This window comes from Oncorhynchus gorbuscha, linkage group LG20, assembly GCF_021184085.1.
Source record: "Oncorhynchus gorbuscha isolate QuinsamMale2020 ecotype Even-year linkage group LG20, OgorEven_v1.0, whole genome shotgun sequence".
Taxonomy (NCBI): Eukaryota; Metazoa; Chordata; class Actinopteri; order Salmoniformes; family Salmonidae; genus Oncorhynchus; species Oncorhynchus gorbuscha.
Genome location: NC_060192.1, coordinates 24,046,973 through 24,073,579, shown reverse-complemented (window position 1 = coordinate 24,073,579; position 26,607 = coordinate 24,046,973). Strand labels below are relative to the sequence as shown.

General features: G+C 44.8%; 1 protein-coding gene across 1 annotated transcript in view; it reads right to left on the bottom strand.

Annotated features, from left to right (window-relative positions):
• LOC124006863 (early nodulin-75-like) overlaps positions 1 to 18,315 on the bottom strand; it is an 87,666-nt gene extending 69,351 nt beyond the window's left edge. The window contains exon 1 of the mRNA XM_046317054.1: positions 17,313 to 18,315. Within this exon, the coding sequence (XP_046173010.1) occupies positions 17,313 to 18,315 (1,003 nt within the window). The remainder of the gene's footprint in view (positions 1 to 17,312) is intronic.
• Positions 18,316 to 26,607: the final 8,292 nt, after the last annotated feature.

The following is a 26,607-nucleotide window of genomic DNA, read 5'->3' as shown; positions in this document are numbered from 1 at the left end:
TTGTATACCTGTTTCACCTTTCACAGCTGTGGCTTTTTCGCAGTGCAACCCTTCCCCAGGCTGAAGGGAACTTTCTTATGGCTCAGGAAATAAAACAAATGACATTGAAATCCTCTTGAGGATGACCGTATTTCATAACAGAAGCCTTGATCCGGCACCCATCAGAGAGGTACAGTTCCTCCTGTGGGATTTCATCAAAGCTGCTCCATCCTGTCGCAGAAACACAGTCTGTGTTCATTGTTGAACGCATATCTAACTATTTTCATGAAGGTTCTTTGATGATCACTGTGGGGATTGATGATCACTGTGGGGATTGATGATCACTGTGGGGATTTATGGCCACTGTGGGGATTGAGATTCACGGTGCCTCTTTCTGCTTTCACAGAACCCATCATATCTCATTTAACAGTTGATAAATGTCTAAATATAAATATGTGAACGAGACCCCTGTACAGGGCTCATACACTCTTAGAGAAAAGGGTTCCAAATGGGTTCTTTGGCTGTCCCCATAGGAGAACCCTTTTTTGTTCCAGGTAGAACTATTTTGGATTCCATTTAGAACCCTCTGTGGAAAGTGTTCTACATGGAACCCAAAATGGTTTTTACCTGTAATCAAAGGGTTCTACCTGGAACCAAAAATGGTTCTTCAAAGGTTCTCCTATGGGAACAGCCGAAGAACCCTTTCAGGTTCTAGATGGCACTTTTTTTTCTAAGAGTGTAGGACTCTCTCATAGAAGACCAGGCTACTCTAGGCAAGTATTACCCATCCTTCGTTTTCATTTCAAAACCCATATTTCAAACAAGTCTGCTGAGATCGTTCATATTTCAAAGTCCTTTTTTCAAAAGCTTCAGTTGTGTTTCATCCCTGCAGCTCTTTCCTAAAGGCGAAGGAGAGATGAGCTGGTGAGGGGTAAGGGGCGGGAGCTGCTAGCCTCACAGCAGACACACACTGGGGCTGGGCCCCTATGGACCCCCGGGTGACCTGCATGCTCAAACACCTCCCTCTCCCAGCACGGGACCAGCCACAGCATCAGTTTCACTCGCTCATGTCCCATCTCCCAGTACTCAGTGGTGGTGTGGGGTTAGGATTCATCCCAAAATGTGTGTGATTTCACATGAGAGAGATTGTGTGTGTGCGTGTGTGTGTGAGAGAATGAGACTGTGTGTGTGTGTTGGTGTATTTCCAAAGCATCCGATGAAAAAGACTAAAACATTTTTAATAGAATATGTCATGTCTAGGGACAGCTCTTCTTTTTTCTCCAAAAGGCACAGTGACTGGCCTGTTTAAATGATTCATGTACACAAAGAAGACAGTCAGTGGGAGAGACAGATACAAAGAGACCAGAGGAGGCTGGTAGGAGGAGCTACTGTGCATTCGGAAAGTATTCAGTGCCTTTTACTGAGGAGTGGCTTCCGTCTGGCCACCCTACCATAAAAGCCTGATTGGGGAGTGCTGCAGAGATGGTTGTCCTACAGGAAGGTTCTCCCATCTACACAGAGGAGCTCTGGAGCTCTGTCAGAGTGACCATCGTTTTCTTTGTCCCTCCCTGACTAAGGCCCTTCTCCCCTGATTGCTCAGTTTGACCGGGTGGCCAGCTATAGGAAGAGTCTTGGTGGTTCCAATCTTCTTCCATTTAAGAATGATTGAGGCCACTGTGCTCTTGGGGACCTTCAATTCTGCAGGATCTCTATGGACAATTCCTTCAACTTCATGCTTTGGTTTTTGCTCTGAAATGCACTGTCAACTGTGTGACCTTATATAGACGTGTGTGCATATCCAAATAATGTCCAATCATGAATTTACCACACGTGGACTCCAATAAAGTTGTAGAAATATCTCAAAGATGATCAATGGAAACAGGATGCAGTTCAATTTCTAGTCTCATAGCAAAGGGTCTGAATTTTTTATAAATTTCCCCCCAAAAAACTGTTTTTGCTATGTCATTATGGGGTATTGTGTGTAGATTGATGAGAAAATAAACGACTTAATCCATTTCAGAATAAGGCTGTAACGTAACAAAATGTGGAAAAGGTCAAGGGGTCGAATGCACTGTGTTGGAGGATGGGCTCATTGTATTGGCTGGAATGGAATTAATGGAACCATTCCATATATTCCATTCCATCCATATGGTATGCAACCCCTCACTGAGGTCATATGGTATGCAACACCTCAGTGAGGTCATGCAACACCTCAGTGAGGTCATATGGTATGCAACACCAGTGAGGTCAGTGAGTGGTCATATGGTATGCAACACCTCAGTGAGGTCATATGGTATGCAACACTTCAGTGAGGTCGTATGGTATGCAGCACCTCAGTGAGGTCATATGGTATGCAACACTTCAGTGAGATCTGCAACACCTCAGTGAGGTCATATGGTATGCAACACTTCAGTGAGGTCGTATGGTATGCAGCACCTCAGTGAGGTCATATGGTATGCAACACTTCAGTGAGATCATATGGTATGCAACACCTCAGTGAGGTCATATGGTATGCAACACTTCAGTGAGGTCATATGGTATGCAACACTTCAGTGAGGTCATATGGTATGCAACACTTCAGTGAGGTCGTATGGTATGCAGCACCTCAGTGAGGTCATATGGTATGCAACACTTCAGTGAGGTCATATGGTATGCAACACTTCAGTGAGATCATATGGTATGCAACACCTCAGTGAGGTCTTATGGTATGCAACACTTCAGTGAGGTCATATGGTATGCAACACTTCAGTGAGGTCATATGGTATGCAACACTTCAGTGAGGTCATATGGTATGCAGCACCTCAGTGAGGTCATATGGTATGCAACACTTCAGTGAGGTCATATGGTATGCAACACCTCAGTGAGGTCATATGGTATGCAACACTTCAGTGAGGTCATATGGTATGCAACACTTCAGTGAGGTCTTGCAACACGTCAGTGAGGTCATATGGTATGCAACACCTCAGTGAGGTCATATGGTATGCAACACTTCAGTGAGGTCATATGGTATGCAACACTTCAGTGAGGTCATATGGTATGCAACACCTCAGTGAGGTCATATGGTATGCAACACCTTAGTGAGATCATATGGTATGCAACACTTCAGTGAGGTCATATGGTATGCAACACCTCAGTGAGGTCATATGGTATGCAACACCTCAGTGAGGTCATATGGTATGCAACACTTCAGTGAGGTCATATGGTATGCAACACTTCAGTGAGGTCATATGGTATGCAACACCTCAGTGAGGTCATATGGTATGCAACACTTCAGTGAGGTCATATGGTATGCAACACTTCAGTGAGGTCATATGGTATGCAACACCTTCAGGATTTGAGGGTTGTTCTGGTTTTGGTCACTAGATGCCCACATTGTGCTTTTTGACCCTTTTGTTTTCCCTTGTTTCCAGTTATTATTTGCACCTGTGCCTCGTTTCCCTTGATTGTATTTAAACCCTTAGTTTTCCTCAGTTCTTTGCTCTGTGTTTGAATGTTAGTACCCAGCCCCAGCGATGCTGTGAACATTTGTTACTCCAGTTGGACTCTCTTGTGGTACTCTGTTTTTGTTCTCGGTTATTTATTTTTGATTATCTTTTGAGGCTTTTTTCCTGCTGTACGTACCACCTTGTGGATTTACCTTTTCACTTGGAGGATTACCTTTTTGTCTTGGAATTACTTTTGACGTTGTGGATTTATATTTTTGCATGAAGTACTTTCCCTTTTTACTTTATTAAAACACCGTCTCAAGTACTGCTGCGTCTGCATCATCTTCTGGGTTCTGCCGACTATTAGTGGCTCAGTTTTTGACTGCTACTCGGAGACCCGAGTTCGTAACCGGGTCCTGACAACACCTCCAGTGAGGTCATATGGTATTCAACACCTCAGTGAGGTCCTGGTATTCAACACCTCAGGTCTCCAGTGAGGTCATATGGTATTCAACACCTCAGTGAGGTCATATGGTATTCAACACCTCAGTGAGGTCATATGGTATTCAACACCTCAGTGAGATCATATGGTATTCAACACCTCAGTGAGGTCATATGGTATTCAACACCTCAGTGAGGTCATATGGTATTCAACACCTCAGTGAGGTCATATGGAGTGTTTGGATATTCAAATCCAACCTGGAAACATTTATTCTGTGTCTCTTGTGTTCTATTAATATACTTCTCCTAATAATCTATAATTCATACCCATGTGACACCTCAGAAATCACACATATAAATGAATAATGCATAGCTGAATGGGGGGTTAGAGAGGAAAAATATGTCCTCATGATATACATACCAATGTCAGATGAGGTACTCGTAGATGCCCGCTCACACACACACACACACACACACACACACACACACACACACACACACACACACACACACACACACACACACACACACACACACACCTAAATACCCACCCAGCATACATACAGATATGCACACACTCTCTTCCTGCGTCCTTTGAAACAAAACGCCCTGAAACAACACTAGCAATCTCAATGTTTTCTTCTCATTCGAGTCACTCTGACCAAAAATCCTCATGGACACATTTGACAGCAGCATTCACAAAATGATGTTTGATTTAATTAGGTCCGTAAAGCCAGACCAGATCTGTGTCTGCTGGGGATTGACTCAACCACCGTCCAAATCTGGATCTGCCGGCATCCACTTCAGCACATCCAGCACAAATCTCATATATTCTCAGCTGTCACTTCGCTTTAGCTAAAATGGAGCCTCGTGCATATTGTTGCCCTTTAATGTTGTTCCTCACACAGTCTTCCTCTGCAGTGCTTTTCATCATCATCACCATTACCCTTTACAGGATGGTAGAGCAGAACCACTTCCTGACTGCTAGTTGCGTAATGATATTTAACAAGGCATGGCCTTTGGTGTTGTGCGAGGATGTCAAGCACTGACACTCTCCATTTGACAAGTAACGTTGACCTTTCTGTAGGAGTCAGTAAATGGTGAAAAAAGCCTATGAAGAGTCCTAACAGGCTGATTAGTAACCATAAACCAGGTGCTGGTTTAATTGGCCCCATTAGTACTGGGGACAGACCTCCAATTGGTCCGATTAATCCAGAGGCCAAATCTCTTCATGTTGCAGAGAAGTGTGTAATTGGTTGCAATGAGCCGGGGGCGGGCATTGTGATGCCTGACTGGGTCTAGTGCAGTCTTCTTCTTTTTTTTTCTTCCTTCTCTGCCAGTATGGTCGTCAGACCCCATCATACTTTTGGACTCCTTAGGGGCCACACTCATTGTACTCATCACCCTACGAATCAGTTCCGTCATAACACACATGCACGCACACACACACGCCCATGGACACACACACATACACACACACAGTTTTTCTCTTCTATCATTGTGGGGACCTAAAATTGATTTCCATTCAAAATCCTACTTTCCCTAACCCCTAACTGTAACCCTAAACCCAACACTAAACCTAACCACTAACCCCTTACCATTACCCTAATTCTAACCCTAACCCCTAAGCCTAAAATAGCCTTGTCCTCATGGGGACACAGACATACACACACACAGTTTTCGTGTACATGCTGCTTCTACTAATTGGCTTCATAGGGGTGTAATTCCATTAACACAAGTACTGTACTATATGGAGGAGCGCTCTAATGTCTCTACAAATGTGCTCTCAGTGAAGCGAGATGCCAGAGGAGATGCTAATAATCATTGGCTGGCTGAAAGCTCTAGTCTTCCCCATGCCCCTTTCCCTCTCTTTTCACCCTCAGCCACACACCCCCTCTAAACACAAACATATCCTTTGAAATACATCAGACAGCCGACTCTTCCCCCGGAACAATATGGCCGCAGGGCCTCCATAATGATGCTAAATGAACCGAGGGCATGGTTGTAGGATGTGCACTCCGATTTGCACGTGGATCTCCCCCTGTCTGTGTTAATTGTTCAAGAGACTCTAATTGCTGAACCTATATCAATTATAGAGAACTGAACAGGTGGACACTGCTTTGTTGATGGTGAGAAATGAGTTTCTACTGAATTGACAGTGTGTGACAGAGCAAGAAAGAGAGGGAGAAAATAGAGAGAGATGATTACACAGTACGAGTGAGAGTGTGTTTGAGTTTAGTTTATTTTATTTTTACAGGGACAGTGCACATTAATCAACGTTTCAGTAAAAGTGCCGGTTTTAGCCAGCCGGCTAATTTTCAACCTGCAGTCCCTGGGCAGGTTATTAAAACAATTACAATATAAACAATAGCAACATAGGACAAGCAAGACAGAGCATACAGACAGAGCAACATAAGACAAGCAAGACGTAGCATACAGACAGAGCAACATAAGACAAGCAAGACGTAGCATACAGACAGAGCAACATAGAACAAAAAGCAGCAAGACAAAATTCATAAAAGCAACAGTGTTTCCACACCTCACAAGCTACAGACAACAGTCATGGAAAGCGGCAATACACAGCTAGGGACCATGTTCACAAATCTGATTGACCTTTAGCCATGTCTTCAAGCATTTTATGAAAGTGTGATATGTGGTGCAGTTATGCGTGTCTGATGGTAGTGTATTCCAGACATGGGAAGCTCTCACAGAGAAAACGGATTTACTAAAGGTGCTTTCCCTTAAGGGAACTATACAGTCACCTCTCATGGCAGACCTTGTGGATCTGCTGCCATATATTTGGGTTTTCTGTTTAACAAAAATACTGAGAGGAGGAGGAGCCAGGCCATTTAGGATCTTGAATACAAGACATGCGTCGGTGTATTGCACAAGATTTTCCCAACTCAGGAGCTCATGCTTTCTGAGGATGTAACAGTGATGATGGCTATTGGGCTTCCTATCAAGCACTTTGAGAGCCTGTTTGTAGACAGACTGAATAGGTCTTAATGGTGTACAGCAAGCTTGGGCCCAACTAGTCAAGCAGTATGTTAAGTGGGGGAGTATCATAGATTTTGAAGTACAGATTTGAAGTGTGTTTCCATACTGTACATGTATGTGTGTTCAGTAAGTCTCTGTTTTCAATCTGACATGGGTAGTGGTTGTGGAAAGAAATACAGTAGGTTTTATACGATATTACTTCCTTCTAAGAGATGGTTCAATGCTTTTAAAATTGTATTTTCATTTTAGCAGGATTCCTCTTTCCTCCTCCACAGGTATTGTTTGGTGGAGGTCATCCTCAAAGAATCTCTTTCACAGACTGTACAGGCAGGCGAGGGCATGGCAACGGTGTGTGTGTGTGTGTGTGTGTGTGTGTGTGTGTGTGTGTGTGTGTGTGTGTGTGTGTGTGTGTGTGTGTGTGTGTGTGTGTGTGTGTGTGTGTGTGTGTGTGTGTGTGTGTGTGTGTGTGTGTGTGTGTGTGTGTGTGTGTGTGTGTGTGTGTGTGGGAATGTGTGACAGCGAGCGAGTGTGCATACATGGCTGTGTGTATTTATGTGTGTGTGTGTGTTACTGGGTTATTGAATTGGCTTCAGACACTGTGTAATGTGTCTGTCACCACCAGTAGAACTAGAGGACAAATATTGACATCCACCTCCCCCGCTTCCCCCCTCTTTCTCTCGCCTGTCTGCTACTTGTATTGTTGTGTGGATAAGCACTGTAAAGAAATGAACACTTTCCCTCCATGCAATGTATTCTCTCTCTTTTATTCCTCTCTGCTTTGTTAAGTTATTTCTCTCTCTCTCTCTCTCTCTCTCTCTCTCTCTCTCTCTCTCTCTCTCTCTCTCTCTCTCTCTCTCTCTCTCTCTCTCTCTCTCTCTCTCTCTCTCTCTCTCTCTTTCTCTCTCTCAGCCCTGTGAGAAATGCAGTCTTTTTCTGCCCAACAGTAAATAATCACTCTCGAGTGTGAGATAAGGAGAGCAAAGAAGTGAAGCAGAGAGAAAATGTCATTTCTTTCTTTTCCAATATTGTCTCTCTCTTTCTCTTTCTTTTCTCTCTTTCAAGACTTGTTTAACTATCTGTGTGAGACATCTCCAGTCTCTGAGTGTAATAGAAACTTTAGTGAAGTGCTTTAGGTCACAGTTTTCTCACTGCATCTCCTGCCACTGTACTAAATCCTGCCACTGTACTAAATCCTGCCACTGTACTAAATCCTCTGGAGGTGTTGTACGTTTTAAGGCCAAAGCACCACCATTACTTGAAGATAGGTACAATGATTTAGAGACCATGAATTAGCAATATATACAGGAAATGACTGTGGGGTTGAAGCAAAGTGCAGAGCAGTGGGAATACAGTTGTTCCAAGGGGCTGAGAGAGACTGACAGAGAAAGAGATATAGACAGACAGTCAGACAGACAGACATAAGAACAGACAGATCTACCTAGACAGGCCCATCCGGCAAATAGACAGACTAATCTACTATAGACAAAGACACATTCAAACACAGGGCAGAAAGAAACCTGTGTGTCTGTTCCCGTCTTTCTGCCTTGGGCTGCTTGTTCAACGGATTCCATGCCAATCATCCCCACAAGGATGATTTGTCTCATCAAACATTAAAAATGTTCACTCAGACCGGACATCTCCAGCCTGCAGCAGTGTAACAAACACAGCCCCTTCAGTAATCGAAAAAGAACCTATCAGAAAAATTGAGTGTGAGAGAGAGAGAGAGAGAGGCTGAAGAGGTGGACCTGAAGAGATGGCTTTGTTTTGTTGTACATTTTTAACTGAAGTGTTTTCTAATTGTGAGTCCTGTCTCTCTCCCTCTCGACCCCTCTGTTTCACACTCTTCATCACCCCCTACCAATTTTCCTCTCAGACTGATAGACAGACACATCTGGTTGCCAAGGTTACCAAGCTTTTGTCTATGCCATTGCCAGGTGACCGGCTGTCATAGAATCCGAACGGCTGCCGGTTGAGCGGCTGATATAAATCTCTCAGTTTCTTTCTTGGCCCTTTCTGTCTCTTTTCTGTCTCTCTATCTCTGTTTGTCATTCACTCTTTATGTCCCTATCTCCCTCACAGTGCCTGCCAATCTCTCTCTGTTTTTGTGACTTATGCCTGAAACCTATTTTGAAAGCTGTGGGTAAACTCGATGCTCTTACACACAATTGTGTATCAATTATTTAGTAGGGGAGTGGGGTAAGTTGAGCCATTGTTTTTACATTCAGCATCACCCTGTCAAGGGAAATAGAGTATTCTTTCCATAAAACGATATCTACATACACTAAATGACCAAAAATATGTGGACACCTGCTCGTCGAACATCTCATTCCAAAATCATGGACATTAATTTGGAGTTGGTCCCCCCCTTTGCTGCTATAACAGCCTCCACTCTTCTGGGAAGGCTTTCGGCTAGATGTTGGAGCATTGCTGTGGGAACTTGCTACCATTCAGCCACAAGAACATTAGTGAGGTTGGGCACTGATGTTGGGTGATTAGGCCTGGCTCACAGTCTGCGTTGCAATTCATCCCAAAGGTGTTCGATGGGGTTGCAGTCAGGGCTCTGTGCAGGCCAGTCAAGTTATACCACACCGATCTTGACAAACCATTTCTGTATGGACCTCACTTTGTACACGGGGGCATTGTCATCGCAAGATGGCGCCGACAGACCTGGCAGCTCTGCTTCTAGCTCCTAAGCCAGAAGCAAGTTTTTTTTTGTGAGTTATTTTTTGTGTTATTACATACAGACGGAAATAACTTTAAGATGATCGGCGGTAACTCACCAGCATTACGACCAGGAATTCTACTTTCCCAAATTGGATCCTTTGTTCTTACCCCCAGGGAATTCAACTTATCCCAGAGGCTGCTCCAAGACACCGGCGGCTGAGAAGAGTTATTCGGAGTGGACTTCTAGTCCGACTCAGAAGACGTACACACCATTCACTGCTTCCGAGTATATTACTTGCTAATATTCAGTCTCTGGACAATAAAGTATATGAGCTCAAGGCGAGGATCTCCTTCCAGAGAGACATCAGGGTCTGTAACATACTCTGTTTCACGGAATCATGGCTCTCTCTGGATATACTGTCCCAGTCTATACAGCCAGCTGGGTTCTCAGTACATTGCGCAGAAAGGAATAAAGAAGTCTTCGTGAAGAAGAAAGGTCGGGGTGTATGTTTCATGATGAACTACACATGGTGTGATTGTGATAACATACAGAAAGTCAAGTCCTTTTGTTCACCCGACCTAGAATACCTCACAATCAAATGCAGACTGTTTTACCTCCCAAGAGAATTCTCTTCGGTTATAGTCACAGCTGCGTATTTCCCCCCTCAAGCCGATAAAACGATGGCCCTCAAGGAACTATACTGGACTTTGTGCAAACTGGAAACCACAAATTCTGAGGCCGCATTTATTGTATTTGGGGATTTTAACAAAGCAAATTTAAGGAAAAAGCTACCGAAGTTCTATCAACACATTGACTGGAGTACTCACGCCGCTAAAACACTCGACCACTGCTACTTCAACTTCCGGGATGCCTACAATGCCCTACCCCGCCCTCCCTTTGGCAAATCAGATCATGACTCCATTTTGCTCATCCCTTCCTATAGGCAAAAACTCAAATAAGAAGTACCCGTGCTAAGGTCTATTCAACACTGGTTTTACCAATCGGAATCCATGGAAGTATATAGCGAATGTTGTTCCCACTGTGACTATTAAAACCTACCTAAATTAGAAATCGCGGATCGATAGCAGCATCTGCACAACACTGAAAGTGCGAACCACCACATTTACAGGGAAATGAGTATTTGATCCCCTGCTAATTTTGTACGTTTGCCCACTGACAAAGAAATGATCCGTCTATAAGTTTAATGGTAGGTTTATTTGAACAGTGAGAGACAGAATAACAACAACAAAAATCCAGAAAAACGCATCTAAGAAACACTTAAAAACATTTTTTTAACATATGCCAGGCCCTGTTGCTACCTCATATTCCAGAAATAATGCCTTGCATTATGCCTGGGAAGAAAACACTTCAATTTGCTCAACTTGCCATTGGCTAAACAATTGTCTCAACTTAACCCATGGCCAATGGCTCAACTTACCCCAAGGCAAACTTTTAGACTATTAGGTTACAAAGCTAAAAGGATGCACTTTCATGCTAGGTTTAGGACTTCATATTGAAGCTTATAGAGATCCCAACTGATGTTTAGAACAATCTTAAAAGTATCTACTTTGGTTTAGAAACAAGCATCATGAAACCTCTAACACAATAAATTCATTTGACTTGATAAAAAAAAAATTGAGGACCTAACTTGCTTAGCACTTTTTCCATGTGGTTTCTTCCGTCACAGATTCCACGAAATGATGACCTCTTCCTAAATATTTGTTTAAACGATTCATTTTGTGCATGGTTTCCCAGAAACAAGGGTGGCTGAACTTACCTCTTTGGCTCAATTTACCCCAATCTCCCTTACATCAGTGGAGGCTGCTGAGGGGTCGACCGTTCATAATAATGGCTGGAACTGAGCAAATGGAATGGCATCAAACCATGTGTTTGATGTATTTGATACCATTCCACCAACTCTGCTCCAGCCATTACCACTATCCCATCCTCCCCAATTAATGTTCCACCAAACTCATGTGCACTACATCTACAGTATATGACACTAGGGGCTATTTTAACAAATCTAACACAATTGGCAATCTAAGCACCGGTCGCTATAGGTTCTTACGGCTACCGAGTGGTCTAAGGCACTGCATCTTAGTGCTAAAGGCGTCACTACAGACCCTGGTTCGATTCCAGGCTGTATCATAACCTGCCGTGAATGGGAGTCACATCCAACGGCACACAATTGGCCCAATGTCGTCTGGGTTAGGGTTTGGCCATGGTAGGCCGTCATTATAAATAAGGATTTGTTCTTAACTGACTTGCCTAGTTGAATAAAAAAAGGTTCAGCAGAGTGTCAGATTTTGTTTTGCTATTTTCACAAGCATATTTATCAGTCAAGATGCTGGCGTTGGTGGAAAGATCTGGGTTTTGATGAATAAACAAGTTGTGGGTGTGTCGAGGCTTGGCCCCTCACTGGCCAATCAGAATGTGCTCCATGGCAAAATATGTGGTTGCTTCAAGTTGTGTATTTAAGGTATTGTATGTATTGGAATGAATAGCAATTCCATTTATAGTTTGTTATAGTTTGTTACACAGTTTACAGAAACAAAATAACTAAATGTAGACCTATCCCATCTTTGCTAAATATGTTAACTTGAACGTGTTTGCAATCCTCATTGTTCATTGTTCTAATATATACATATAATTCACATGGATATAGGAGCTAGGCCTACTGCAAATTGCATTATGGCTGAGCATGGAAATTCCAAATGTTGTAAATAAACTGTAAATAAACGATTAAATGAACTAAAAAGCGAGTGAATAATTTGACTCAAATTCTAAACAAAACGAAACAACAACTTGTTTCAAAAAGGCCATTTCTAAATACACTTCCTGGCACCATAATTGCTTCCCATGGACATATATAAATATCCAATGTAAATAGAATGTAAATAGAAAGGGAGAATGTCCAACCACCGTTATACTGCTCCCCAATAGGCCTAGGGTTTCTCAGAACCATTGTACAGATCAGATCGTGTTCACACATCTCCAGAAGTTGCATTGCAAGCGCGCAACAGACGTTGTCACCATAAAACCAGGGAGGTGAATCAATTAAACAAAAAATAATAAATAATTGTCTTTAAACAACAACAACAATAAATACATAAGTGAACCGGCCTTCATTAAAGCAGGCCTAATGGAGTGCTTGGGTTTTGAACATGTGCTTGGGAAAACAAGCCATTTTTACAGGTTGCAGAAACATTCTCATCTATCGTTTCAAAACAACTACCTCTTTCCCAACTGTATTTAATTTATTTATTTATTTTGCTCCTTTTGCACCCCATTGTTTTTATTTCTACTTTGCACATTCTTCCACTGCAAAACTACCATTCCAGTGTTTTACTTGCTATATTGTATTTACTTTGCCACCATGGCCTTTTTTGCCTTTACCTCCCTTCTCACCTCATTTGCTCACATTGTATATAGACTTGTTTATACTGTATTATTGACTGTATGTTTGTTTTACTCCATGTGTAACTCTGTGTCGTTGTATCTGTCGAACTGCTTTGCTTTATCTTGGCCAGGTCGCAATTGTAAATGAGAACTTGTTCTCAACTGGCCTCCCTGGTTAAATTAAGGTGAAATAAAAATATGCATGGACGCAGAGTAAATCATGGAGGGGGGAGGTTACGAACGTCTGGAACGGGACCTCTATGGCTATAATAATGTGGGCCTGCTTAAAATGTATAGATGGACATGTGAGGTCACTGTTATACTCCTCTCAAACTTGATATTTGAATACAGCTTTGGTGATTAAGATTTATTTCCAAGCGGTTTCAGGAGCCAAACCCTTTCTGGACAGTCTTGACTCGTTTGCGATTGCTTTGGGCAGACAAAAACAAAACCTTAATTGAGAGGAGGGGAGGCTATGCTTGTTTTTCTTATCAAAATAAACGAAATGGTAAAAAACGATCGTTTTTTAAGTTTCTAAACAGGCACCAAAAGCACATTAGGCTACTCTAGTTCCATGCGCATATGGGCATTGTGCGTCACGGCTGGATAGGCGGCGTCTTCGCTGTCAAACTGCGTTAGCGATAAAACCAGCATTTGGTTGTTCTTAAATATCTCTATCAGATTTGCCTGAAATTAGCACTTTGGATAATTTTTTAAGGACACACCGCAAAAATATTTCCACCCGCCATTCTGAGCGCTAGCGAGCTGATATAAGACAGGTAAATTGCCGAAACTGAGGGCTGGAAAGTGCCAGTTTAACACTAGCGCCGCCATAACGCCACCCGAAAATAGAGCCCTAATTGTGTGAATCCACGTTTGACATTGTGCGTAATTTTGTAGGGCGACAAATGACAGTAACAGTACCAAACAAAGACAGCAGGGGGACGTAAAGAACTGCAAAGAAAGGCCATCACAGCAAACCACAATCATGCACACCACACAAACACACACACACACACACAGGCGCATTAACGCAGGTCCTAGGTTGCTGCACTGAGTATGAGTGTGGAGGGATGGCTGCCCTTCAGTTGACACAGTTTAGTGGTGTGCTGAGCTCAGTTGGGCACATTTGGCTAATTCTGCTGATGTGCCATGGGGAGAGACAGAGAGCACAACATTCTAGCTGAGTGAACTGGGTTAGAACAGAATGTAGGGCAAACTCCCAAACCATTTCTGCCACACACACACACACACACACACACACACACACACACACACACACACACACACACACACACACACACACACACACACACACACACACACACACACACACACACACACACACACACACACACACACACACACACACACACACACACACAAACATGGACCAGACACACAACTACACACATACAGTATATGCAAATGATGAATTCAAGCTTTTCTCGCTCTCATTTGCATAAGTATAAGTATTTTCTTATCGTCCCACAAACAAAACACATACAAGCATCTCTTTTTGTTCAAGAGTCATATAGGGAGAAAATAACAGACATATTTTAATAGAACCAGTGACACAGAGGAAGAAGGTGAGAGAGAGATGGAGGGAGTGACAGAGGAAAGAGAGATGCAGAGGAAGAAGGTGAGAGAGAGATGGAGGGAGTGACAGAGGAAAGAGAGATGCAGACAGCAGAGAAAGAAGGTGAGAGAGAGATGGAGGGAGTGACAGAGGAAAGGGAGATGCAGACAGCAGAGAAAGAAGGTGAGAGAGAGATGGAGGGAGTGACAGAGGAAAGGGAGATGCAGACAGCAGAGAAAGAAGGTGAGAGAGAGATGGAGGGAGTGACAGAGGAAAGAGAGATGCAGACAGCAGAGAAAGAAGGCGAGAGAGAGATGGAGGGAGTGACAGAGGAAAGGGAGATGCAGACAGCAGAGAAAGAAGGTGAGAGAGAGATGGAGGGAGTGACAGAGGAAAGGGAGATGCAGACAGCAGAGAAAGAAGGTGAGAGAGAGATGGAGGGAGTGACAGAGGAAAGAGAGATGCAGACAGCACAGCAGAGAAAGAAGGTGAGAGAGAGATGGAGGGAGTGACAGAGGAAAGGGAGATGCAGACAGCAGAGAAAGAAGGTGAGAGAGAGATGGAGGGAGTGACAGAGGAAAGAGAGATGCAGACAGCACAGCAGAGAAAGAAGGTGAGAGAGAGATGGAGGGAGTGACAGAGGAAAGGGAGATGCAGACAGCAGAGAAAGAAGGCGAGAGAGAGATGGAGGGAGTGACAGAGGAAAGGGAGATGCAGACAGCAGAGAAAGAAGGCGAGAGAGAGATGGAGGGAGTGACAGAGGAAAGGGAGATGCAGACAGCAGAGCATGCTAGACATGATGGGGGATGACAGGAAAGAGAGTGATAGGAAGATATGGTGACCTTTTCAGACACACAGAGGCTTGAGAGAGATGTCCAGTGAAAGAAAGTTTTGTCATAGGAAGTGATATATCAACACACAGTCAGACACAAACATACACACAAGCACATTGACAGGCAAGCATGCACCCACACACAGCTTGTAAAAAGGGAATATACATGGCGTAACACTGAAGAGATTAGAGAAGAGGAGAAAGGAGGAACGTGTGTCAATCTGATGAGTGCAATTACCGCTCAGTCTAAAGCTGTGGCTCACACAGCAGAGACAAAGACAGAGACGGAGACAGAGCAGACAAGGTTAATGAGGTCACAGGTCAGCCTTAATTAAATCAATTGTAAGACTGCATTAAAAGTACAGTAGAAAGACGAACAGAGATTGCCTGATTGACTTATTACCTCTAAGGCTGGAAGAGGAAAGAGATAGAGAGAGTGTGTGTGTGTGTGTGTGTGTGTGTGTGTGTGTGTGTGTGTGTGTGTGTGTGTGTGTGTGTGTGTGTGTGTGTGTGTGTGTGTGTGTGTGTGTGTGTGTGTGTGTGTGTGTGTGTGTGTGTGTGTGTGTGTGTGTGTGTGTGTGTGTGTGTGTGTGTGTGTGTGAGAGAGAGTCAGAGAAGGAGAGACAGAGCGAGAAGACTGCATACAGGAGAGAGAGAGAGAGAGAGAGAGAGAGAGAGAGAGAGAGAGAGAGGGAGAGAGAGAGGGAGAAGAAGTGAATAAGAGAGAGAAAAGGAGGGAGTGAGGAGTGAGATGGAGTGAGACATCCAGGCTGATATGAGTGAGCCTGTTGAGTTTTGGGGCAAGGTGTTGTGAGGCTCTGCGTGTCTGTGCTGTCGGGGGCTACTGACCTTTGAGAGCAGATTTGATTTGAGGGTGGATGTGCTTGGCATAGAGTGGGACAAACAGACACACCAGAGACAAACAGGCTGGGGGGGGGGGTACATCTGAGACACACATACAGACGGATTGTGTGTGTGTGCTCGTGCATTGGGCATAGAGGGTGGGCATTGTGTTTATAACCTGCAGACCTGCTTTACACACAGCTCTGTCAGGGTGACATTACTTTTGAGCTGCTATTCAGTAATCTGATAATGCAGACATTACCAGCAGTCATCTATGTGATGTGGTGCATCATCATGGTGCCATGGAGGGGTGCTGAGGTTGAACAGAGGGTACCAGAGGGGCCCGGGAGGGGAGAGAGGCCTGGGGCCCCACAATATAGCTTGTCACTGGTCACAACATTCTAATTACATCCACCATGTAACCCCCCCCCCACCCCTGAAACATACCACTAACACACCACTAACACACACACACCCATTTGATACAGCTCAGTGCCCCTTTGGTCAGATTCCACAGTGATTTTGCTCTTCGGTTGACAGGTTTCGCTGTGTGGAGAACCCTCCCCTCTCCCCCATCTGTCTCCATCTTCTCTCACATGCACATTCCAACGGCAGGGTCAAAGGCCACGGCTATCAAAACAAAACAGGAGGGATGGGTTTGGAAGTTTATTCATAGCACAAAACATAGACCTTTTGTCTTAAAGGATGGAGAGAGAGTGATAAAGAGGGAGAGAGAGAGTTAGAGAGGGACAGAGAAGAGAAAAGTGGGAGGGAGAGAGAGAGAAAAGAGAGTGAGAGATAAGTGAGAGGGGGGAGGGAAGGAAGAGAGTTAATAACAAGGCTATGCAACATGATATGTTTATAGACAATTTAGATTTTGAGCAATGCTTCTGAAATTGAGATACATGTTGTGGGTTGGTTTAGACAGATAATACTCATCACACAGGGTAAGGTACAATATATTGAGTAATAGAACTCTGGTATTCAGAAGAGAATCCGAATAAACGAGACGTCACTATTAGGTTAATTAATTTAGAACATTAGATCCGTGTTCTGCTTTGATGTCATGAATCCAAGCTGGTTGAATGTGTGCCGAAATGGAAGACCCTGTCTGTTGGATGTTCATCTCAATATGTGTGTGTTTAAGCAAACAGATGAGTATGTGTGCGTTCACATCTGTGTGGCATGTCTCCTTAGGGGGCTGCTGATCTGTGTGGCATGTCTCCTTAGGGGGCTGCTGATCTGTGTGGCATGTCTCCTTAGGGGGCTGCTGCTGTCTCCTTGGGGGCTCTGATCTGTGGCATGTCTCCTTAGGGGGCTGCTGATCTGTGTGGCATGTCTCCTTAGGGGGCTGCTGATCTGTGTGGCATGTCTCCTTAGGGGGCTGCTGATCTGTGTGGCATGTCTCCTTAGGGGGCTGCTGATCTGTGTGGCATGTCTCCTTAGGGGGCTGCTGATCTGTGTGGCATGTCTCCTTAGGGGGCTGCTGATCTGTGTGGCATGTCTCCTTAGGGGGCTGCTGATCTGTGTGGCATGTCTCCTTGGCATGGGGGCTGCTGATCTGTGTGGCATGTCTCCTTCTCTGATCTGTGGCATGTCTCCTTAGGGGCTGCTGATCTGTGTGGCATGTCTCCTTAGGGGGCTGCTTATCTGTGTGCCATGTCTCCTTAGGGGGCTGCTGATCTGTGTGGCATGTCTCCTTAGCGGGCTGCTGATCTGTGTGGCATGTCTCCTTAGGGGGCTGCTGATCTGTGTGGCATGTCTCCTTAGCGGGCTGCTGATCTATGTGGCATGTCTCCTTAGGGGGCTGCTGATCTGTGTGCCATGTCTCCTTAGGGGGCTGCTGATCGGTGTGGCATGTCTCCTTAGGGGGCTGCTGATCTATCTGGCATGTCTCCTTAGGGGGCTGCTGATCTGTGTGCCATGTCTCCTTAGGGGGCTGCTGATCTGTGTGCCATGTCTCCTTAGGGGGCTGCTGATCGGTGTGGCATGTCTCCTTAGGGGGCTGCTGATCTGTGTGGCATGTCTCCTTAGGGGGCTGCTGATCTGTGTGGCATGTCTCCTTAGGGGGCTGCTGATCTGTGTGGCATGTCTCCTTAGGGGGCTGCTGATCTGTGTGGCATGTCTCCTTAGGGGTTGCTGATCTATGTGGCATGTCTCCTTAGGGGGCTGCTGATCTGTGTGCCATGTCTCCTTAGGGGGCTGCTGATCTATGTGGCATGTCTCCTTAGGGGGCTGCTAATCTGTGTGGCATGACTCCTTAGGGGGCTGCTGATCTGTGTGGCATGTCTCCTTAGGGGGCTGCTGATCTGTGTGGCATGTCTCCTGTGCCATGGGGGCTGCTGATCTGTGTGGCATGTCTCCTTAGGGGGCTGCTGATCTGTGTGGCATGTCTCCTTAGGGGGCTGCTGATCTATGTGGCATGTCTCCTTAGGGGGCTGCTGATCTATGTGGCATGTCTCCTTAGGGGGCTGCTGATCTGTGTGGCATGTCTCCTTAGGGGGCTGCTGATCTGTGTGGCATGTCTCCTTAGGGGGCTGCTTATCTGTGTGCCATGTCTCTGTGTGACCTATGTGTCTCTGGTGGCATGTTGGTCTGATGGAATGTTAACCTAGAAACCAGGCAAAGTGTTACTGTTTGTCAGTGATCTACCCAGGCAGAGTGTATTACTGTTTGTCAGTAAACTACCCAGGCAGTGTATTACTGTTTGTCAGTGATCTACCCAGGCAGAGTGTATTACTGTTTGTCAGTGGACTACCCAGGCAGTGTATTACTGTTTGTCAGTGGACTACCCAGGCAGAGTGTATTACTGTTTGTCAGTGGACTACCCAGGCAGTGTATTACTGTTTGTCAGTGGACTACCCAGGCAGTGTATTACTGTTTGTCAGTGGACTACCCAGGCAGTGTATTACTGTTTGTCAGTGGACTACCCAGACAGTGTATTACTGTTTGTCAGTGGACTACCCAGGCAGTGTATTACTGTTTGTCAGTGGACTACCCAGGCAGTGTATTACTGTTTGTCAGTGGACTACCCAGGCAGTGTATTACTGTTTGTCAGTGATCTACCCAGGCAGAGTGTATTACTGTTTGTCAGTGGACTACCCAGGCAGAGTGTATTACTGTTTGTCAGTGGACTACCCAGGCAGTGTATTACTGTTTGTCAGTGGACTAGGCAGTGTATTACCAGTGGACAGGCAGAGTGTATTACTGTTTGTCAGTGGACTACCCAGGCAGTGTATTACTGTTTGTCAGTGGACTACCCAGGCAGTGTATTACTGTTTGTCAGTGGACTACCCAGGCAGTGTATTACTGTTTGTCAGTGGACTACCCAGGCAGAGTGTATTACTGTTTGTCAGTGGACTACCCAGGCAGTGTATTACTGTTTGTCAGTGGACTACCCAGGCAGTGTATTACTGTTTGTCAGTGGACTACCCAGGCAGTGTATTACTGTTTGTCAGTGGACTACCCAGGCAGTGTATTACTGTTTGTCAGTGGACTACCCAGACAGTGTATTACTGTTTGTCAGTGGACTACCCAGGCAGTGTATTACTGTTTGTCAGTGGACTACCCAGGCAGTGTATTACTGTTTGTCAGTGGACTACCCAGGCAGTGTATTACTGTTTGTCAGTGGACTACCCAGGCAGTGTATTACTGTTTGTCAGTGGACTACCCAGACAGTGTATTACTGTTTGTCAGTGGACTACCCAGGCAGTGTATTACTGTTTGTCAGTGGACTACCCAGGCAGTGTATTACTGTTTGTCAGTGGACTACCCAGGCAGAGTGTATTACTGTTTGTCAGTGGACTACCCAGGCAGAGTGTATTACTGTTTGTCAGTGGACTACCCAGGCAGAGTGTATTACTGTTTGTCAGTGGACTACCCAGGCAGAGTGTATTACTGTTTGTCAGTGGACTACCCAGGCAGAGTGTATTACTGTTTGTCAGTGGACTACCCAGGCAGAGTGTATTACTGTTTGTCAGTGGACTACCCAGGCAGAGTGTATTACTGTTTGTCAGTGGACTACCCAGGCAGTGTATTACTGTTTGTCAGTGGACTACCCAGGCAGAGTGTGGACTACCCAGGCAGTGTATTATTACTGTACTGTTTGTCAGTGATCTACCCAGGCAGAGTGTATTACTGTTTGACAGTGGACTACCCAGGCAGAGTGTATTACTGTTTGTCAGTGATCTACCCAGGCAGAGTGTATTACTGTTTGTCAGTGGACTACCCAGGCAGAGTGTATTACTGTTTGTCAGTGGACTACCCAGGCAGAGTGTATTACTGTTTGTCAGTGGACTACCCAGGCAGTGTATTACTGTTTGTCAGTGGACTACCCAGGCAGAGTGTATTACTGTTTGTCAGTGGACTACCCAGGCAGTGTATTACTGTTTGTCAGTGGACTACCCAGGCAGTGTATTACTGTTTGTCAGTGGACTACCCAGGCAGTGTATTACTGTTTGTCAGTGGACTACCCAGGCAGTGTATTACTGTTTGTCAGTGGACTACCCAGGCAGTGTATTACTGTTTGTCAGTGGACTACCCAGGCAGTGTATTACTGTTTGTCAGTGGACTACCCAGGCAGTGTATTACTGTTTGTCAGTGGACTATCCAGGCAGTGTATTACTGTTTGTCAGTGGACTACCCAGGCAGTGTATTACTGTTTGTCAGTGGACTACCCAGGCAGAGTGTATTACTGTTTGTCAGTGGACTACCCAGGCTACCCAGGCAGAGTGTATTACTGTTTGTCAGTGGACTACCCAGGCAGTGTATTACTGTTTGTCAGTGGCAGAGTGTATTACTGTTTGTCAGTGGACTATCCAGGCAGTGTATTACTGTTTGTCAGTGGACTACCCAGGCAGTGTATTACTGTTTGTCAGTGGACTACCCAGGCAGTGTATTACTGTTTGTCAGTGGACTACCCAGGCAGAGTGTATTACTGTTTGTCAGTGATCTACCCAGGCAGAGTGTATTACTGTTTGTCAGTGGACTACCCAGGCAGAGTGTATTACTGTTTGTCAGTGGACTACCCAGGCAGAGTGTATTACTGTTTGTCAGTGATCTACCCAGGCAGAGTGTATTACTGTTTGTCAGTGGACTACCCAGGCAGTGTATTACTGTTTGTCAGTGGACTACCCAGGCAGAGTGTATTACTGTTTCTCAGTGGACTACCCAGGCAGTGTATTACTGTTTGTCAGTGGCCTACCCAGACAGAGTGTATAACTGCTTGTCAGTGGACTACCCAGACAGTGTATTACTGTTTGTCAGTGGACTACCCAGGCAGAGTGTATTACTGTTTGTCAGTGGACTACCCAGACAGTGTATTACTGTTTCTCAGGGGACTACCCAGGCAGAGTGTATTACTGTTTGTCAGTGGACTACCCAGGCAGAGTGTATTACTGTTTGTCAGTGGACTACCCAGACAGTGTATTACTGTTTCTCAGGGGACTACCCAGACAGAGTGTATTACTGTTTGTCAGTGGACTACCCAGGCAGAGTGTATTACTGTTTGTCAGTGGACTACCCAGGCAGTGTATTACTGTTTGTCAGTGGACTACCCAGGCAGAGTGTATTACTGTTTGTCAGTGATCTACCCAGGCAGAGTGTATTACTGTTTGTCAGTGGACTACCCAGGCAGAGTGTATTACTGTTTGTCAGTGGACTACCCAGGCAGTGTATTACTGTTTGTCAGTGGACTACCCAGGCAGAGTGTATTACTGTTTCTCAGTGGACTACCCAGGCAGTGTATTACTGTTTGTCAGTGGACTACCCAGACAGAGTGTATAACTGCTTGTCAGTGGACTACCCAGACAGTGTATTACTGTTTGTCAGTGGACTACCCAGGCAGAGTGTATTACTGTTTGTCAGTGGACTACCCAGACAGTGTATTACTGTTTCTCAGGGGACTACCCAGGCAGAGTGTATTACTGTTTGTCAGTGGACTACCCAGGCAGAGTGTATTACTGTTTGTCAGTGGACTACCCAGACAGTGTATTACTGTTTCTCAGGGGACTACCCAGACAGAGTGTATTACTGTTTGTCAGTGGACTACCCAGACAGTGTATTACTGTTTCTCAGGGGACTACCCAGGCAGAGTGTATTACTGTTTGTCAGTGGACTACCCAGGCAGAGTGTATTACTGTTTCTCAGGGGACTACCCAGACAGTGTATTACTGTTTGTCAGTGGACTACCCAGGCAGAGTGTATTACTGTTTGTCAGTGGACTACCCAGACAGTGTATTACTGTTTCTCAGGGGACTACCCAGGCAGAGTGTATTACTGTTTGTCAGTGGACTACCCAGGCAGAGTGTATTACTGTTTCTCAGTGGACTACCCAGACAGTGTATTACTGTTTCTCAGGGGACTACCCAGGCAGAGTGTATTACTGTTTGTCAGTGGACTACCCAGGTAGAGTAGGCAGAGGAGCAGATGGAGGATATGACCAACCTACGGCTCTATTAAATCAGTTGCGCTTTTGCTGACGTCCACATTGATGTTGTTTTGGTGGTCTAAGGTGGAACTGCGTTAGAGCTGTCAAATCCACAAGCGGCTCCTGGCATTATACCTAAACCCGACTTTGCCATTGGCTGCAAGGAGGTGCATTAAGAGAAATCCCATGCAGTTCGAACACGGGAATGTGAGATGTAATCTACAGATGTAGGATCTTAATTTGATCACAATTTTGTTGCTGAGAATTTTCCATCACAGCATGAAATGCAAATTTGTAGAGTATTAAAGGTTTAAAAAGGATTCCAAAGTTTGTAATTTCCACTTTTAAAAAGTCAGACTTTATTTGACTTAATGAAAAATGTATCAACCCAAACATTTCCATTAATTATAATCCAGATAAAAATTCACATTTCCAGATGTTGCAAGATTATTTTCCTGCTGTAGCAAACTGACTCAAATTAACATCCTACATCTGAACACCTTCATTAGCCTGATAGAAATCATAATAATTTAGTTGAGTGATTTTCAATTTGAGCGTCATTATTTTTATATAACTTCTAACGTGAGTGGGGCGGGTGTGGCTTCATGACAATAATCAAGAGCAGCTGCTCACCGATTTGACAGCTCCAACGCAGTTACACCTCCGACACTGCCAAAACATCAGATATGTGTCGGCTGTCGCCGGTTAACACTTCATCTGATTGAACCTAGAACCTAATCTGTGTGATTATCTTGTGTCTTCTAAATCTCACTGACCTATTGTGTGTCCGGCACCAGTGTTAACCGTGTCCCACCTCCGCTCGTCTAAAGTCATTTTACAGACACCTCCCCAACCCACTATCTACCCACCACCACTACAGACAGTATCTACCCACCACCATTATAGTCAGTATCTACCCACCAACACGACAGTCACTATCTACCCCCCACCACTATAGTCAGTATCTACCCACCACCACTACAGTCACTGTCTACCCACCACCACTACAGCCACTATCTACCCACCACCACTACAGTCGCTATCTACCCCCCACCACTACAGCCACTATCTGACCCCCCACCACTCAAATCAAATCAAATGTATTTATATAGCCCTTCGTACATCAGCCTATATCTCAAAGTGCTGTAGAGAAACCCAGCCTAATACCCCAAACAGCAAGCAATGCAGGTGTTGAAGCACATTGGCTCGGAAAAAGTCCCTAGAAAGGCCAAAACCTAGGAAGAAACCTAAAGAGGAACCAGGCTATGAGGGGTGGCCAGTCCTCTTCTGGCTGTGCCGGGTGGAGATTATAACAGAACATGGCCAAGATGTTCAAATGTTCATAAATGACCAGCATGGTCAAATAATAGGTCTGGGACAGGTAGCACGGCCCAGTGAACAGGTCAGGATTCCATAACCACAGGCAGAACAGTTGAAACTGGAGCAGCAGCACGGCCAGGTGGACTGGGGACAGCAAGGAGTCATCATACCAGGTAGTCCTGAGGCATGGTCCTAGGGCTTAAGTCCTCCGAGAGAAAGAATGAGAGAAAGATAATTAGAGAGAGCATACTGAAATTCACACAGGACCCAACCTAAGGGGGGGGGGGGCGCCAATCCAGACAGGAAGATCACATCAGTGACTCAACCCACTCAAGTGACGCACCCCTCCTAGGGATGGCATGGAAGAGCACCAGTAAGCCAGTGACTCAGCCCCTGTAATAGGGTTAGAGGCAGAGAATCCCAGTGGAAAGAGGGGAACCGGCAGGCAGAGACAGCAAGGGCAGTTCGTTGCTCCAGAGCCTTTCCGTTCACCTTCACACTCCTGGGCCAGACTACAGTCAATCCTATGACCCACTGAAGAGATGAGTCTTCAGTAAAGACTTAAAGGTTGAGACAGAGTTTGCGTCTCTCACATGAGTAGGCAGACCATTCCATAAAAATGGAGCTCTATAGGAGAAAGCCCTGCCTCCAGCTGTTTGCTTTGAAATTCTAGGGACAATTAGGTGGCCTGCGTCTTGTGACCGTAGTGTACGTGTAGGTATGTACGGCAGGACCAAATCAGAGAGATAGGTAGGAGCAAACCCATGTAATTCTTTGTAGGTTGCAGTAAAACCTTGAAATCAGCCCTTGCCTTGATAGGAAGCCAGTGTAGGGAGGCTAGCACTGGAATAATATGATCAAATATTTTGGTTCTAGTCAGGATCCTAGCAGCCGTATTTAACACTAACTGAAGTTTATTCAGTGCTTTATCTGGGTAGCCGGAAAGTAGAGCATTGCAGTAGTCTAACCTAGAAGTAACAAAAGCATGGATACATTTTTCTGCATCATTTTTGGACAGAAAGTTTCTGATTTTTGCAAAGTTACGTAGATGTAAAAAAGCTGTCCTTGAAAAAGTCTTGATATGTTCGTCAAAAGAGAGATCAGGGTCCAGAGTAACGCAGAGGTCCTTCACAGTTTTATTTGAGACGACTGTACAACCATTAAGATTAATTGTCAGATTCAACAGAAGATCTCTTTGTTTCTTGGGACCTAGAACAATCATCTCTGTTTTGTCCGAGTTTAAAAGTAGCCATCCACTTCCTTATGTCTGAAACACAGGCTTCTAGCGAGGGCAATTTTGGGGCTTCACCATGTTTCATTGAAATGTACAGCTGTGTGTCATCCGCATAGCAGTGAAAGTTAACATTATGTTTTTGAATGACATACCCAAGAGGTAAAATATATAGTGAAAACAATAGTGGTCCAAAAACGGAACCTTGAGGAACACCAGAATTTACAGTTGATTTGTCAGAGGAAAAACCATTCACAGAGACAAACTGATATCTTTCCGACAGATAAGATCTAAACCAGGCCAGAACTTGTCCGTGTAGACCAATTTGGGTTTCCAATCTCTCCAAAAGAATGTGGTGATCGATGGTATCAAAAGCAGCACTGAGGTCTAGGAGCACGAGGACAGATGCAGAGCCTCAGTCTGATGCCATTAAAACGTAATTTACCACCTTCACAAGTCCAGACTGAAGCATTTCGTATACATTGTTTGTCTTCAGGAAGGCAGTGAGTTGCTGCGCAACAGCCTTTTCTAAAACATTTCAGAGGAATGGAATATTCGATATAGGCTGATAGTTTTATATTTTCTGGGTCAAGGTTTGGCTTTTTCAAGAGAGGCTTTATTACTGCCACTTTTAGTGAGTTTGGTACACATGGGGTGTATAGAGAGCCGTTTATTATGTTCAACATAGGAGGGCCAAGCACAGGAAGCAGCTCTTTCGGGAGTTTAGTTGGAATAGGGTCCAGTATGCAGCTTGAAGGTTTAGAGGCCATGATTCTTTTCATCATTGTGTCAAGAGATATAGTACTAAAACACTTGAGTGTCTCTCTTGATCCTAGGTCCTGGCAGAGTTGTGCAGACTCAGGACAACTGAGCTTTAAAGGAATACGCAGATTTAAAGAGGAGTCCGTAATTTGCTTTCTAATAATCATGATCTTTTCCTCAACGAAGTTCATGAATTTATTACTGCTGATGTGAAAGCCATCCTCACTTGGGGAATGCTGCTTTTTAGTTAGCTTTGCCACAGTATCAAAAATAAATTTAGGATTGTTCTTATTTTCCTCAATTAAGTTGGAAAAATAGGATGATCGAGCAACAGTAAGGGCTCTTCGATACTGCACGGTACTGTCTTTCCAAGCTCGTTGGAAGACTTCCAGTTTGGTGTGGCGCCATTTCTTAACCAATTTTCTGGAAGCTTGCTTCAGAGCTCGGGTATTTTCTGTATACCAGGGAGCTAATTTCTTATGACAAATGTTTTTAGTTTTTAGGGGTGCAACTGCATCTAGGGTATTGCGCAAGGTTAAATTGAGTTCCTCAGTTAGGTGGTTAACTGATTTTTTTCCTCTGGCGTCCTTGGATAGGCAGAGGGCGTCTGGAAGGGCATCAATGAATCTTTGTGTTGTCTGTGAATTTATAGCACAACTTTTGATGCTCCTTGGTTGGGGTCTGAGCAGATTATTTGTTGCAATTGC